The sequence below is a fragment of the Trachypithecus francoisi genome, unplaced genomic scaffold, assembly GCF_009764315.1.
Source record: "Trachypithecus francoisi isolate TF-2019V2 unplaced genomic scaffold, Tfra_2.0 Lachesis_group2, whole genome shotgun sequence".
Taxonomy (NCBI): domain Eukaryota; kingdom Metazoa; phylum Chordata; class Mammalia; order Primates; family Cercopithecidae; genus Trachypithecus; species Trachypithecus francoisi.
The window spans coordinates 151,807,095-151,823,307 of NW_022681465.1; the positions used below are offsets into that span (position 1 = coordinate 151,807,095).

At 38.2% G+C, this 16,213-nt stretch overlaps 1 protein-coding gene across 17 annotated transcripts in view; it reads right to left on the reverse strand.

Moving 5' to 3' along the window:
- LOC117065745 (ankyrin repeat and KH domain-containing protein 1) overlaps positions 1-16,213 on the reverse strand; it is a 147,165-nt gene that overhangs the window by 105,232 nt on the left and 25,720 nt on the right. For all 17 annotated transcript variants that reach the window (XM_033180952.1, XM_033180968.1, XM_033180956.1 and 14 more), the window contains exons 2-3: positions 3,510-3,663; positions 802-958 (exon numbers count right to left, since the gene is read on the reverse strand). In XM_033180952.1, coding sequence (XP_033036843.1) covers positions 802-958; positions 3,510-3,663 — 311 coding nt within the window. The remainder of the gene's footprint in view (positions 1-801; positions 959-3,509; positions 3,664-16,213) is intronic.

The following is a 16,213-nucleotide window of genomic DNA, read 5'->3' on the forward strand; positions in this document are numbered from 1 at the left end:
ACAGACATGAGCCACCATGCCCGGCCTCTAGTAGTTGTATTTTATGTGTGGCCCAAGACAATTCTTCTTCTTCCAATGTAGCCCAGGGAACCCAAAATTTGGACACCCCTGTATTAGATGCACAAGTTTTTAAACTGTACTTATATAATGATTCCCAAAGATATTTTGGGATATAATCCTATGGCTGAAATTTTTACTTAGTAACAGTGAAGGCGAAAACCTAAGAAAACTATTTTACCACAGAATGACTAACTAGACCACTGAGTCTCAAACTTTAATGTGTACGAGTTACTCATATTTCTTGTTAAAATGCAGATTCTGATTCAGTAGACATGGAGTAGGGTCCGGGATTCTGCATTTCTCACAAGATCTGAGGTGATGCTGATACTGCTAGCCCATGGACCATATCTGAGTAGCAAGCAACTAGACTACTGCATTAGTAACTCGTTTCATGTATCAGTACTCAAGCAATCAGTTTAGAGTTTACTATAATAACTTTTAGAATAACTAACTTCCTTATAACTGGAAAACAGATCTTGTTCAGTTTGGATTTCTTATAGATTCTAGTGTAATACATTCCACAAGAATGCTCAATGAATAAGAGCTGAATGAAGAAACAAAAATATCCATTTTTATAGCTACATAATACATATACATTTATATATCCACTTAAAATGTAATATCCATTCAGCTAAATAAAGTTTATAAGCTCCACCAAAAGATATATTCAACCAAAATTCACTACTTTCCCAAAATCTACTCAAGAAAATGTCTAATACCCAAAAGTCATTAAACACATACGTGTCCACTTGTCCTGCATTGTGGCCGTTTTCTGCTTTCATCCGTGTCAGTGCAGCAGCAGCTTCATCCAGTGCACAACTAACTGAGGATGTCAGTCTCCGGAGTACTTCAGGATCTGCAAAAGCTTTACCATCAGCAGTTGACAATTTGCCAATTCCTTCAGTGTGCATCAATCAATCAGGTAGTGCAGGACAAAAAAAAAAAAAAAAGTATAAAAGTGCAAATTGTAATATTTCTAAACACTATTATCTAGGAAAAAGACATGGTATAGAATCCATAGGTTAGGTTGACAGAAGATAAGGTTCACCATTTCAATTCTGCCACTAATGTCAAAAGGCCATGGCATAACCACCTATGTTTTAGTCTTTCTACCTTTACAATGCACATATTAATTTGTCCTCTACCTAATCCATATGTAACTTCACATGATGCTAACTGTATCAAATAAATGAGATTTCTCTCAAAATACATAGTCACACCATAAGATCTCTAGTACAGGATATCTGATTATACTATTTTCAGTAGTATCTTCAGAGGGGGGATAGTCTCTAATATTACAACAAACAATTCAATTGTTTCTTCCTTTGGTCACAACTATCTTCCAGGGCCATGTTTTAAATTAAATTCATTCTTACAAATAAAATTAAAATTAAAAAATTATATACACAACACTCAATGAATTTATATCATCATTTATAAAGAGCTACCACACAATTTACTAATAATATAAAATGAATGCAAACTAAAATGGTGAGGTATTTTTCATTTATGAAATTGACAAAACAATGTCTGAGGTGTGAGGCCCTCTCAAAAACTGTTGACTTTTGAGTGAATAAATAAATAAATACAGGCACAAACCTGAGGGACTAATTTAATAATAGTTGTCAAATTTTTATTTTACTTATTTATTTTTTGAGACAGAGTCTTGCTCTGTCACCCAGACTGAAGTGCAGTGACACGATCCAGGCTCACTGCAACCTCTGCCTCCTGGGTTCAAGCGATTCTCCTGCCTCAGTCTCTCGAGTAGCTGGGATTACAGGTGTGTGCCACCACACCCAGTTAATTTTTGTGTTTTTTAAGTAAAGACGAGGTTTCACCATGTTGGCCAGACTGGTCTTGAACTCCTGACCTCAAGTGACCCGCCTGCCTCAGCCTCCCAAAGTGCTGGGATTACAGGCATGAGCCATGGCGCCCAGTCAGTTGCCAAAATTTTAAATGCAAATATATTCTTACCCATTGATAACACTTTCTAAAAATCTGTCCTAAAGAGATACTTGCACAAATAAAAAAACGTTACCGATATATAAGGTTATAAACTATAGCATTATTTGTAATATTAAAAAACTGGATATAAGCTAAAATTGGTAAAATTAATTATGGATCATCCAAGCAACAGAATATTATGGTACCCTTCAATAAAAAGAGAAAGACTAATATAAACTGTCATGGAAGGATGCCTACAATAAATTGTATGGGGAAAAAAGTTATATTTTGTGTATTATGATCCTACTTCATTTTTAACAATCATGTATATTCAAACATATACATGTATTTATATTACCACAAGGAGAAAAGTCTAGAAGTATATGTAAACCTTGACAGAAAATGGGAAGGTTTTGTTATCTACTTAATATATTTCATATCACTTTAGCTGTTTTATAATGTGTACTACATATAAAAAAATTAGCTATTTAAAATCAAGTTAAACATAAAGCGAATACACAAGTAATCAATATGCAGCTCCCTAAATCAGTACAGATAAAGAAGTCATAAATGATTAACTAAATTTATCTCCCACATTTTTATTTTATAATGGCTAACAGGTAAGTTTTCTTTGATAACTAGACGATTATCTTTTTTTTCTTTTTTTTTTTTTTCCAGACAGAGTCTCGCTCTGTTGCCCAGGATGGAATGCAATGGAGTGATCTCGGCTCACTGCAACCTCCACCTCCAGGGTTCAAGCAATTCTTCTGCCTCAGTGTCGCCCCAGTAGCTGGGACTACAGGCGCACACTAACACACCCGGCTAATTTTTTTCTATTTTAGTAGATACAGGGTTTCACCATGTTCCCCAGGTTGGTCTCAAACTCCTGAGGCTCAGGCAATCCACCTGCCTCGGCCTCCCAAAATGCTGGGATTACAGGCGTGAGCCACTGCGCCAGGATGCTGATTATCTTAATACCTTAAAAATATAAGAGTTGAGCCCAGGCTGGGCGCGGTGGCTCAAGCCTGTAATCCTAGCACTTTGGGAGGCCGAGACGGGCGGATCACGAGGTCAGGAGATCGAGACCATCCTGGCTAACACGGTGAAACCTCGTCTCTACTAAAAGAATATAAAAAAAAAACTTGCCGGGCGAGGTAGCGGGCGCCTGTAGTCCCAGCTACTCGGAAGGCTGAGGCAGGAGAATGGCGTAAACCCAGGAGGCGGAGCTTGCAGTGAGCTGAGATCCGGCCACTGCACTCCAGCCTGGGCAGCAGAGCGAGACTCCGTCTCAAAAAAAAAAAAAAAAAAAAAAAAAAAAAAAAAAAAGAGTTGAGCCCAGAAATACAAAATGTGAACATTTTCTTTGGGAGACAAAAAGAAAAATAAATTTTAGAGATTTTAAATTTTGTACAATGTCATAGAATTTTGGGGTAATCCCACGTAACTCTACGTAAAGAGATCTAGACTTTTAAAGAGATGAAAAAGATAAAACAAAAAAAAAGTACCTGCTGCCTCTAGCAATGCTTCTAGTCGTGCCTGTGTCTCTGGATCCACAGTGCGTAAGTCTGCTCCTTCTGCAGTACTTGATAAGAATATCTCTGATGTTGTTTTAAGCACTGGGTTATCCAGATCTTCTTGGTCCAAAATAAATGATTCAACCTGTTAATGAAATAAAGATGCAATATCCATGAAACTGATATCAATATGATTAGAATAACTACAACTTAAGGTAATATGACTTCTTAATTAGAACTTAAATATAAGCAGAAAAATTATTATAGAAACAAGGGAGTATGGGAATGGACTTTGAAGGACATTGTGACTGTTTACCTTCAGACATGACTACAGGTATAACACACATACACTAAAGTTTCCTCAAGAGCATTGTATCTTCTGTGGCTAATACAGAACATGAAAAGCAATATTAAGGCCAGTCACAGTGGCCCACGCCTGTGATCCTAGCACTTTGGGAGGGCCAGATGGGCAGATCGCTTGAGCTCAGGAGTTTGAGACCAGCCTGGGCAACAAGGTGAAACCCTGTGTCTATTAAAAAATAACAATAATAATAATAATACCAAAAAACAGGAGGGGCTGGGCGTGGTGGCTCACACCTATAATAAGGTCAAGAGTTTGAGACCATCCTGGCCAACATGGTGAAACCTCATCTCTACTAAAAATACAAAAATTAGCCGGGCATGGTGGGAGATGCCTGTAGTCCCAGCTACTCAGGAGGCTGAGGCAGAAGAATTGCTTGAACCCAGGAGAAGATGCAGGTTGCTGTGAGCCGAGATCGTGCCATTGCACTCCAGACTGGGCAACAGAGCAAAAACTCCATCTCAAAAAATAAAAATAAAAGCATTTACTTTTTATTGAAACAAGTACACGAACGTAATCCTAAGAAAATCTATATAGACTAGATAGAATATAAACAACAACAAAAAAAAAAAAACAAAAAAAAAACTTGATAGCATAGATAGGTCATTAAGAGAAAAGTTTTCCTCTTTTCTAAATAATTTATTCAATTCTGACTCTGAAATAAGGGAAAATAAAAACTAACCCACTGATACCTGGAGTCCTTTAGACAGGAACACTCCATGGGATTAAAAACTATACTTTGTTTACAGTGCTATACTTTGGGCCTATGAATACCTGGCACATAGTATGAATTTAACACATATTTGTTGAAATGAATGAATGTATGAGCAAAAATCAACTTACAAAAATAACCATGTAACGCTCCAATTTCAAATAAAATTAATTCAAAATTAATTTTCTTAAATAAAATTAATTCAAAATTAATTTTCTTAAATAAAATTAATTCAAAATTAATTTTCTTAAATAAAATTAATTCAAAATTAATTTTCTTAAATAAAATTAATATACAATCCTTCTGGGAAGCAATTTGGAAATGTGTATCAAAATACCTTAAAAAACTCACTAAAAACTTATCTGAAAGCCAGACAAAAATTAATGTGCAAGGACATTCACTGCAGCATTAACTGAAATTCCAAAAATGAGGAAAAATTATAATACAGAATTTGATAAATACATGTTGTACATTTACATGATGGACTACTATGCAGTCATTAAAAACAATGTTTTTGTGACCACTGGTTCAGCTGTGAGAAGAAATAAAAAATTTTTTTAAATGTTTTTGAAGCATATTTAATGGCATATGAGAATATTAATAAAATTAAGTAAAATGCACAAGATTCAAAATAGTATGATTCTTATTTTGCTAAATGTATATATGTGTATATATGTAAATATAAACATGAGTACTCATGAATAATATGTAATATGTATATTATTTACATATTATATGTAATGTATATAATATACATATACACATATAACATGCATGGCATATATAATTTGTATAATATATAGATAATATATACACTACATATATATTACTATAATATGTAAATATGTATAGCCAGGGAAAGTTAACATATTTGTAGATAGAGAAAAACATCAGGAAGAGAAAGATTAAGTACTTCTTCAAAGTCACACAGCTAACACATAAAAAAAGTAAGGTTTCAAACTCAGGCCACATACCTACAGAGTCCATGCTTTTAACCACTAGGATATCACACATTTATAAACAAAGGATCACAGTATCTGGACTACATTATTTGGCATATCTGGCTAGTTGGTCATCAATTTTCACAATGGACACCAAATAAATATAGCCTAATAAAGACAGTAAAGTTAAAATAATTTAGATTTATTTTATTATCTAATGATGTACTATAATTTTACAAGGTGAATCTTTAACTTCAGACCTAAAAACATTGAGCTGTACTGTAACACAGCTTCTTTAACATGTAACTATAGACAAAGATGCCAGATCCAATAGATAAATGCAAGCAACCAGTTGTCAAATGACCTTGAAAGGCAACTGCTCATACAACAGTTTAATGCAAGGCCAAGAAATTAGGAGATATTTGTAGATATACATACCTGCCAGTTGGGAGGACAGGTAAAAACATCATTCCAGTGGAAAAATTATAAAATTATTTAAAATGGTATTCAGATATTAATATTCCAATTTTATAAACATTATATATCTCCTGTAACATTTTAAAAAGCCAAGTTAAGGATTTCCAGTAGTCTCTCATTCATTTATCCAATATTTACTAAAGGCCCATTTTAGATATATATATATCTCTCACTATGAGAATACAAAAATGTGGTAGAAGAAATAAGAAAGACTCCAACAACTATTACAAAAAGCCTCAAAGAGAAATAAATGATACAACTATATGCATTAATGAGGGAGAAATCACTTCCAGCCCTAGTAACCTGTGAAGACTTTGCACAAGAAGCAGCATTTGAATTAGGCTTTGAAGGATGCACAGAATTTCAATAGGTAGTTAGACATAGGGGTAGAGGTGGGCAGAAGAGGAAGTATATTTCAGATAGAGGCAGAAAATGAAATAAAAAATAGGCTTGGAGTCCGGGTGTGGTGGCTCACACCTTAATTCCACACTTTGGAAAGCCAAGGCGGACAGATCACTCGAGGCCAGGAGTTTGAGACTAGCCTGGCCAACATGGCAAAACCCTGTCTGTACGAAAAATACAAAATTAGCTGGGTGTGGTGGCACATGATTGTAATCAGCTATATGGGAGGCTAAGGCACAAGAATCGCTTGAACCCAGGAGGCAGAGGTTGCAGTGAGCTGAGATTGTGGCACTGCACTCGTGTTTTTGGGGGGAGGAGGGGGTGAGGCTTGGAGATGAATGGTCCACTAAAAAAATGTAAGGTATGAGCCGAGCACAGTGGCTCATGTCTATAAACCCAGCACTTTGGGAAGCCAGGGTGGCGGGATCATTTGAGGCCAGGAGTTTAAGACCAGCCTGGGAACCTAGTGAGACCTTGTCTCTACAAAAAATTTTAAAATTAACCTAGCATCGTGGCATAAAACTGTAGTCCCAGCTACTCATGAGGCTAAGGTAGATCACTTGAGCCCAGAAGTTCAAAGTTACACTGAGCTATGATTGTACCACTGCATTCCACGTGGATGACAGAGCAAGACACTGTCTCTAAAAAAAAAAAAAAAAAAAAATTAATATAAGGTCTTTCTGCATTGCTGGTAGAAACAGTGGTGCAGCCACCGTGGAAACAGTTTGACAGTTCTTCAAAAGTTAAACATAGAATTACCATATGACTCAATAATTCTACTTCTTAGGTATACACCTAGGAGAATTAAAAATATACATGTTCATATAAAAACTCAAACACAAATGTTTATAGTTGCATTCTTTATAACAGCCAAAAAGTAGAAACAACCCAAATATCCATCAGTAGGTGAACAAAATGTGATATATATCCATGCAATTAAATATTACGCAGCCATCAGAAAGAACAAGTACATGATATAGATGAACCTTGAAAACACTACGTTTAGTGAAAGAAGGGAGACACAAAAGGTCCCAGTATATGATCCCCTTTATATAAATATCCAGCATAGGGAAATCCATAGAGAAAGACAATAATAGGTTGCCTGGGGAGAGGAGAAGGGAAGAATAGGAGCGACCGTAAATGAGTCTGAAGTTTCTTTTTGGATTGATGAAAATGTTCTGGCATTAGATAGTAGTGATTGCTACACAACCTTGTAAATATACTAAAAATCACTGAAACGTAGACTTTAAAACGCTGTATCTTATGGCATACGAATTATATCTCAATTTTTAAAAGATATAAGGTATCTAGAATACAACTATGGCATTAGGCTAGAAAGAACTGGGAATAGACTTGAGTAGACCATATAAAAGGTGACAGATTGTTCATTGCCTGCCTGATTACCACCATCAGAGAGAGAAAGAACCAGTAGCAATGACTTCTTGGGTGACAATAATGTTAGTATCACATAAATAAGATGGCACATTCCTAAGTGCTTGGGAAGAATCAATTTTAGAAGAAAAATACAAAATGGTGATGTGTCCCTTGCTTCAGAGGCTATAACTTCTCTGGAAATATAATGCATAAGACAATTTACTGAGTTAATTCTATGTCTTACAGTGGATGTAAACTCAAGTTTCAATTAGGCAATAAGACATAATAGAGAGAACATTACACTGGAGATCAAGAGAATTAGGTTCAAGTGCCAGTTCTATCAGGCATTGTGTGTAAATTCAGACATAATACTTAACCTTTCTGACATTCCATTTCTTCCTCAATAAACAAAGACACTATCTGTTCCACCTACCTTACAGTGCTATTGAAATCCTGAAATGAGGTAATGAAGGTAAAAGCATTTTGAAACAATAAACCACCATACAAATATAATTTTTAGAACATGATTCTGTATAATTACAATTCTTTTGTCCTGTCCCTCATCACAGTGTCTATTTTCTCTACCTTTTCAAAGTGGAAGAATCATACTGAGAATCTAACATGATGCATTTTATCAGCACTCACTTGAACTTCTGAGTGTGGTTTTAGGCATTTTACATCTAAGATCTCACCCATATGATAAAATTTTAAATAGCCACAATACTTGTGGGAAAAAACCCAGAATGAGTTATAGTTAATACAAATTCATATAGATAAACGATATGAATACATTTGCATCAATCAGATTTCCCAAAAAGCACTACTGTTTCCTTTGTCCCACCCTCTTTATAACTTTAAAAATGTCTGTCTCAATATGGAATCAATAAAAGGACAAAATATCCCATTATGCTTATTATTTTGGAAATATTTGAGAGATTACTTTTGGCAGTTCACAAATATCTTACCTAATAAATCTGCTGAAACATACTCTTACAATTCAGATTGTATTAGCATTACTTCAAAATATAGCTGGTTGGGTGCATGTGGCCCATGCCTGCAATCCCAACACTTTGGGAGATGGAGGGAGGAGGACTGCTTGAGCCCAGGAGTTCAAGACCAGCCTGGGCAACATAGTGAACCTTTATCTCTATGAAAAATAATTTTTAAAAATTAGCCAGGCATGGTGGCCGTGTGCCTGTGGTTCCAGCTACTCAGGAAACTGAGGTGGAAAGAACGCCTGAGCCCAGGAGGTTGAGGCTGCTATATGCCATGATCATGCCATTCCACTTCAACCTGGGCCCTGGGCGACAGAGTGAGACTCTGTCAAAAAAAAAAAAAAGGAAACCATTTATAGCTACATGGAGATATATTAAATATGACAAATTCTGTATACATTCTGTATACTTAATACAAAAGGCTTGGTGATAGAGTACAGAAACCATGTCTATATATAACAGATAAGCCCAAAATAATAGTATGTCTAATGAAATTAGTCTTCATCAAGCAAATTAATATAAAAGTCTTATACTTTCTTACATATAGCTAAAACATCACAGCAATGTTTTTATTGCCTAATGATACTGTTACATAGCTCATCTCTAATCAGTAGCTACATTCAGCAGCAAAGAAATACATCACTTATAGCAGTATTATTTTTTGCCAAAGGCAAGTTCTAAACACCAAAGAATCTTTTTTCCTACCTCTGTGACTAGGTACAAGAATAAAGGGTGGAGGAAAAAGAGTGGTAAAGGAATACGGTCCATCAAAAACTACCTGTTTTTCCCTTATATCTCCTGAAATACTAAAGGCAAAAACCTTTGTCTTCCTTCTCAAAAGGTTATTTTTCCTTTTTGCCTTAAAATAAAATAAAATAAAATATAACAAGCAGTGTGGGAGTGTGGTTTTTAGCTTCAACTAAAACAAACAAAAGGGAGGGGTAGGGAGAAGGGGAAGAAGCATTGTGTCCCATCTTTATTCCATTTTGACATTTCAGAAATGAACCACTGGATGCAACAGTTACTAAGGGAGATTACCACAGTCTCAGCTATTATCACCTAAAAGAACAGTCAGTCACTCTGGCCAAAGTCTAGTTTGAAAAATCATTTATTAATCCAGCTATGATTTAACCAAAACTCACTTCCACTTTAAAACAATTTCTATGTAGCACTATAATTAAAACTTCCAATAATAGTAATATGCTTTAAGTCTTATACTATAATAATAAAATAATAAAGTCTCATATTACATTGGTCAATAACTGTTAACTTCTCTCAGACTGTATTTCTAGAAATAGTAATTACTAGCTAACAGAGAAAATAAGTTATTAATAGCAAAAAATAATATTCTATCATAAAATATGTACATTACATATATTTGTTTATGTATTCTCCAGTCCTGTGGTTATACAATGCAGGGAACAAAAAAAGGACACCAGCCAAGCTCTTAAATATGAATGAAAAATACGTTGTTTTCCACAGAGCCTTTAGAATTGGATTATGAATTTTTTACTTTTAACATGTTACATAAATTTATATTTTGAGTTAGAGAGTCAAATATTAGTAGCTACAAATTTCATTTCTGGTATCCTTTAAGAATATGCTAGGCCAGGCCGGGCACGGTGGCTCACGCCTGTAATCCCAGCCCTTTGGGACGCCGAGGCGGGTGGATCACGAGGTCAGGAGATCGAGACCCTCCTGGCTAACACGGTGAAACCCCATCTCTACTAAAAATACAAAAAACTAGCCGGGCGAGGTGGCGGGCGCCTGTAGTACCAGCTACTCGGAGGCTGAGGCGGGAGAATGGCGGGAACCCGGGAGGCGGAGCTTGCAGTGGGCCGAGATCGCGCCACTGCACTCCAGCCTGGGCGACACAGCGAGACTCCGTCTCAAAAAAAAAAAAAAAAAAAATACAAAAATTAGCCGGGTGTGGCGGCAGACACCTGTAGTCCCTGCTACTCGCGAGGCTGAGGCAGGAGAATTGCTTGAACCTGGGAGGCGGAGGTTACAGTGAGCCGAGATCGTGCCACTGCACTTCATCCTGGGCAACAGAGCGAGACTCTGTCTCAAAAAAAAAAAAAAATTCTAGGCCGGGCATGGTAGCTCATGCCTGTAATCCCAGCACTTTGGGAGGCCGAGGCTAGTAGATCACCTGAGGTCAGGAGTTCGAGACCAGCCTGGCCAACATGGTGAAAGCGTGTCTCTACTAAAAATACAAAAAAATTTGCCAGACGTCATGGTGCATGCCAGTAGTAACAGCTACTCAGGAGGCTGACGTGCGAGAATCGCTTGAACCCAGGCAGCGGAGGTTGCCGTGAGCCAAGATCGCAACACTGCACTCCAACCTGGGCAACAGAGCAAGACTCAAGATCGCAACACTGCACTCCAATCTGGGCAACAGAGCAAGACTCCGTCTCAATAAAAATAAAAATAAAAAGAATATTCTAGTCTGGTTAATTAAAAAAAAAAAAAAGAAACAAAGAGTCATCATCACTCTCATGAATTTCAACTGGAGCTATGAAAAAGTTCAAGGAAAGACTAAACCTTTATCTCATTCTATCTCTCCTCACCAACCTTCAAAAATGAAGCTCCCAGCTGGGCCCAGTGGTTCATACCTTATAACTCCAGCTCTTTGGGAGGCTGAGGCGGGCAGATCATCTGAGGTTAGGAGTTCGAGAGCAGCCTGGACAACATGGCAAAATCCTGTCTCTACCAAAAATACAAAAATTAGCCAGGGGTGGTGGTGTGCGCCTGTAGTCCCAGCTACTAGGGGGCCTGAGGCAGGAGGATCGCTTGAGCCTAGGAGGCAGAAGTTGCAGTGAGCCAAGATCATGCCACTGCATTCCAGCCTGGGCATCAGAGAGAGACTCTATCTCAAAAAAAGAATCTCCCTTAAGAAATTCAGATTTGATCATTTAAAATGGGAAGGTATTTTAAACATCCAAAATATACATTTTTAAAACATGTACTCGCTAGTCCCCTTTTCTCATGTATATCTGAATAGGCCAACATGTCTTATCCTTCCCCCACCCAATGTGAGCCCTCCACTTTAAGTCAGGATCAGCACCATTTTGGAATGCTATTGTTGATCTCTACTCAGAATAGCAAAAAGGATGGGCCATTGTTCCAACAGGTAATTACTGAAGGACGTAACAATTCCTTTTTGCAAAACACACAGTACTCCAAAATTCCAGCAGTAGCAACCACCATAATCATCCCAAGATTCACTCAAAGGAAGAAAGTAATACTGTTGTAATTTAGCACCAAATAATGACAAACTTAGGAGTAAGATTTGTTGTTACAAAAAGGCCTAATATGCTCGGCAACAACATCTTCAAATACTGGAATAAAAAGGCTATGTTCATTAACATAAAAGCTTTTCAAGGTTCTTTCTACAATGAAAACTTTATTTCCACCCAATCTCAGACTCACAATCCCCCCTTCTCAAAAAACAAAAAGAGGCCTGGGGCGGTGGCTCATGCCTGTAATCCCAGCACTTAGCGAGGCTAAAATGGGCAAACTGCTTGAGCCCAGGAGTCAGAAACCAGCCTGGGCAACAGGGTGAAACCCTGTCTATACAAAAAAACAAAAATCAGCTGGGCATGGTGGTGCATACCTACAATCCCAGCTACTTCGGAGGCTGAGGCAGCAAGATCATTTGAGCTGGAGAAGGTGGAGGCTGCATAAACCATGATCCCACCACTGCACTCCAGCCTGACCAAAAGTGCAAGAACCTGTCTTAATAAAAAATAATAAAAAACAGAAATCATATCTTGGGTTTTCCGAGATTGGTTAGCTTCATGTAGCACAGGAAAGAACCATCATGCTTTTCCTAAATATAAGTTAAAGCTGAAGAAAATTATCCCCACTTTGCTCGAACACAAAAACTTCATTTTTAAACTATAGCTTTAACACAGAATCTATTATCTTTTGAAATCTCTTTTTTTTTTTTTTTTGAGACAGAGTCTCGCTCTGTCGCCCAGGCTGGAGTGCAGTGGCCTGATCTCAGCTCACTGCAGGCTCCGCCTCCCGGGTTCATGCCATTCTCCTCCCTCAGCCTCCAGAGTAGCTGGGACTACAGGCGCCCACCACCATGCTTGGCTAATATTTTTTGTATTTTTAGTAGAGACGGGGTTTCACCATATTAGCCAGGATGGTGTCGATCTCCTGGCCTTGTGATCCATCCGCCTCGGCCTCCCAAAGTGCTAGGATTACAGGCGTGAGCCACTGCGCCCGGCATCTTTTGAAATCTCTAACTGAAAACAGGAGAAGGAAAACTCTTTTTAAAAATCTACTATTAAGTGCCTTTAAAAACGTAATAGGCTACCATTAATAAAATGTCTCATATGTATCGGCCTTTTCTATATATTATTTTATTCAACGAATTTAACTACTTAATGTTAAGTGACTTGCCCAAGATCACATAACCATGTGAGGATCTGAAGCTAGGTGTTTTCAGACAATAAAGCTTCCACCCTTTTCACTACACCAAAGTGGATGAAGTGAATCTTCTCAACAACAGAGTATAACTAAAACAAATACTAACCAGTGTAGTGAACAGAAAATCTACAGGTGTCCTAACAATCATATTGTCAGAAAATAACTTTAGAATTTAAATTAAATGTAACAGATTATCAAGCCCACTAACTCTAATGCCAGTTCAATCATGTCACTCCTTTGGCCAAAATCCTTCCTATTTCTAAGGTAAAGGATCCAGGCCGGGCGCGGTGGCTCAAGCCTGTAATCCCAGCACTTTGGGAGGCCGAGACGGGCGGATCACGAGGTCAGGAGATCGAGACCATCCTGGCTAATACGGTGAAACCCCGTCTCTACTAAAAATACAAAAACTAGCCGGGCGAGGTGGCGGGCGCCTGTAGTCCCAGCTACTTGGGAGGCTGAGGCAGGAGAATGGCGTAAACCCGGGAGGCGGAGCTTGCAGTGAGCTGAGATCCCGCCACTGCACTCCAGTCCGGGCGACAGAGCGAGGCTCCGCCTCAAAAAAAAAAAAAAAAAAAAAAAAGGATCCAAATTTCTTTGTATGGCATATATAGTTATTTAGGATTTGGCTTTGACTATCTTTCCAACTATATCCTTGTTGTATTCTATTTGCTTTTTATATTCTAGCCATACCAATTGCTGTAGTTCTTTGAACATATAATCTCTGCAAAAAATAAAATTAAAAATAGCCAGACATACTAGCATGCACGGGTGGTAGTCAGAGCTACCTGGGGGGCTGGGGCGGGAAGATGACTTGAACCCAGGAGTTCAAGGCTACAGTGAACCACGATCAAGACTCTGCATTCCAGCCTGGATGACAGAACAAGATCTTGTTTTGTCTAGATGAGTTGTGTGAGTGTATATATAGAGGTGTGTGTGATATATCTCTCTCTATATATATATTACATATATAAATATAGTAGCTATTATTATTATTATTCTTGATGCCAAAGCAGTGGAAGTATATATACCAGGGTATATAGGAGCTTGATATATTCAAAGAATTACAGCAATTTGGTATGGCTAAAATATAAAAAGCAAATAGAGTATAAGGATATAGTTGAAAAGATAGACAATGCCAAATCCTAAATAACTATGTCTGCCATACCAAGGAATTTGGATCCTTTATCTAAGAAATGGGAAGCGTTTTGGCCAAAAGAGTGACAGAATGACAAGATAGCAAGGGAGAGAAAGCTAATGAAAGAGGCGGACAAATGTGTTTTATAATAAGGCCACTCAGGATAGTTAACCAGTTAACCAGTTCCCGTGAGAAACCCTAATGACTCAGTCACCTCTTATTAGGCCCAACCTCCTAACATTGTTGCACTAGGAACCAAGTTTCTAACACATGAACTTTGGGGGACACATTCATCATTGTGGACTGCAAGGGGAAATTATGAGTTCAGAGTTCAGTTTTAGAATTAATGAGCCTGAGATGTTTACGCAATATACATACAGTAGGTATTAATAGTTGGAAGGTCTCTTAAGTGAAACATAGTAGAAGTGAAAGGGAAGCCACATGGATATCTAAGAGGAGAATGCACCTGACAGAGAGAACTAGAAGTGCCAAAGGCCCTGAAGCATGACAGGCTTGGTGAGTTTATAGAATATAATAAGGAGCAGTTGTGGTTTTGCTCAAAAAAAAAGCACAAGACAATCTTATGCTGATGGACTATGCATCCTTCCATTTTAAATTACTGCCCCTTTAAACCTGCCACTTAGAGCCTATCAATCTCCTGAAGCAAGACACTCAAATATCAGTCTTTAGAGTGATCACCCAACTAACACAGAGCAATGATCCACACATTGAATTTGGTATCTTGGACTGTCACAGAACCATGAGAAAATTAAATGAGGTGATGCAATTAAAGTGCACAACGCCTAGAACACTCAAATACAATTTATTAATATCTAAAAGGAATTTAGAAGGACAAATATAATTTGAATAAATAGGCTAGGCATGGTGGCTCATGCCTGTAATCCCAGCAGTTTGGAAGGCCAAGGCAGGAGGACCACTTAAGGCCAGGAGTTTCAAACCATCCTAGATATCAAGACTTCACCTCTACAAAAAAAATATTTTAAAATTAGCTGAGTGTGGCAGCGGATGCCTGTAGTCCCAGCTGCAGGGACAGGGTATGGAAGGGGAGGTCTGAGGTGGGAGAATTGCTTGAACCCAGGAGGTAGAGTTTGCAGTGAGTCACGATCGCACCACTGCACTCCAGCCTGGGTGAAAGAGCAAGACTCTGTCTCAAAAAATAAACAATAATTTACCTTCTTTTTTCATTATCAGGAATATTAATATTCCTGAAAAGACTAATGTCTTTTTTTTCCCCCTCAAGACGGAGTCTCACTCCGTCACCCAGGCTGGAGTGCAACGGCGTGATCTTGGCTCACTGCAACCTCTACCTCCTAGGTCCAAGTGATTCTCCTGCCTCAGCCTCCTGAGTAGTTGGGATTACAGATGCGCACCACCATGCCTGACTAATTTTTTTTAGTAGAGACGGGGTTTCACCATGTTGGTCAGGCTGGTCTCAAACTCCTGACCTCATGATCCGCCCAGAACATAAAGTGCCTCGGCCCCCCAAAGTGCTGGAAGACTGATGTCTTCAAGGGCAGGGAACACATTTTTTCATCTTTGTAGTCCAAAGCCTAGCACAAAGCTTAACAAATAGTAGGCTCTAAATAAATAATTGTGAATAAATAAATCCATTCTAGGCAGGGAGCGGTGACTGACGCCTGTAATCCCAGCACCTTGGGAGGCAGAGGCGGCAGATCACCTCAGGTCAGGAGTTCGAGACCAGCCTGCCCAACATGGTGAAACCCCATCTCTGCTAAAAAAATACAAAAAATTAGCCAGGCATGGTGGTGGGCACCTGTAATCCCAGCTACTCAAGTGGGTGAGGTAGGAGAATTACTTGAACCCAGGAGGCGGAGGT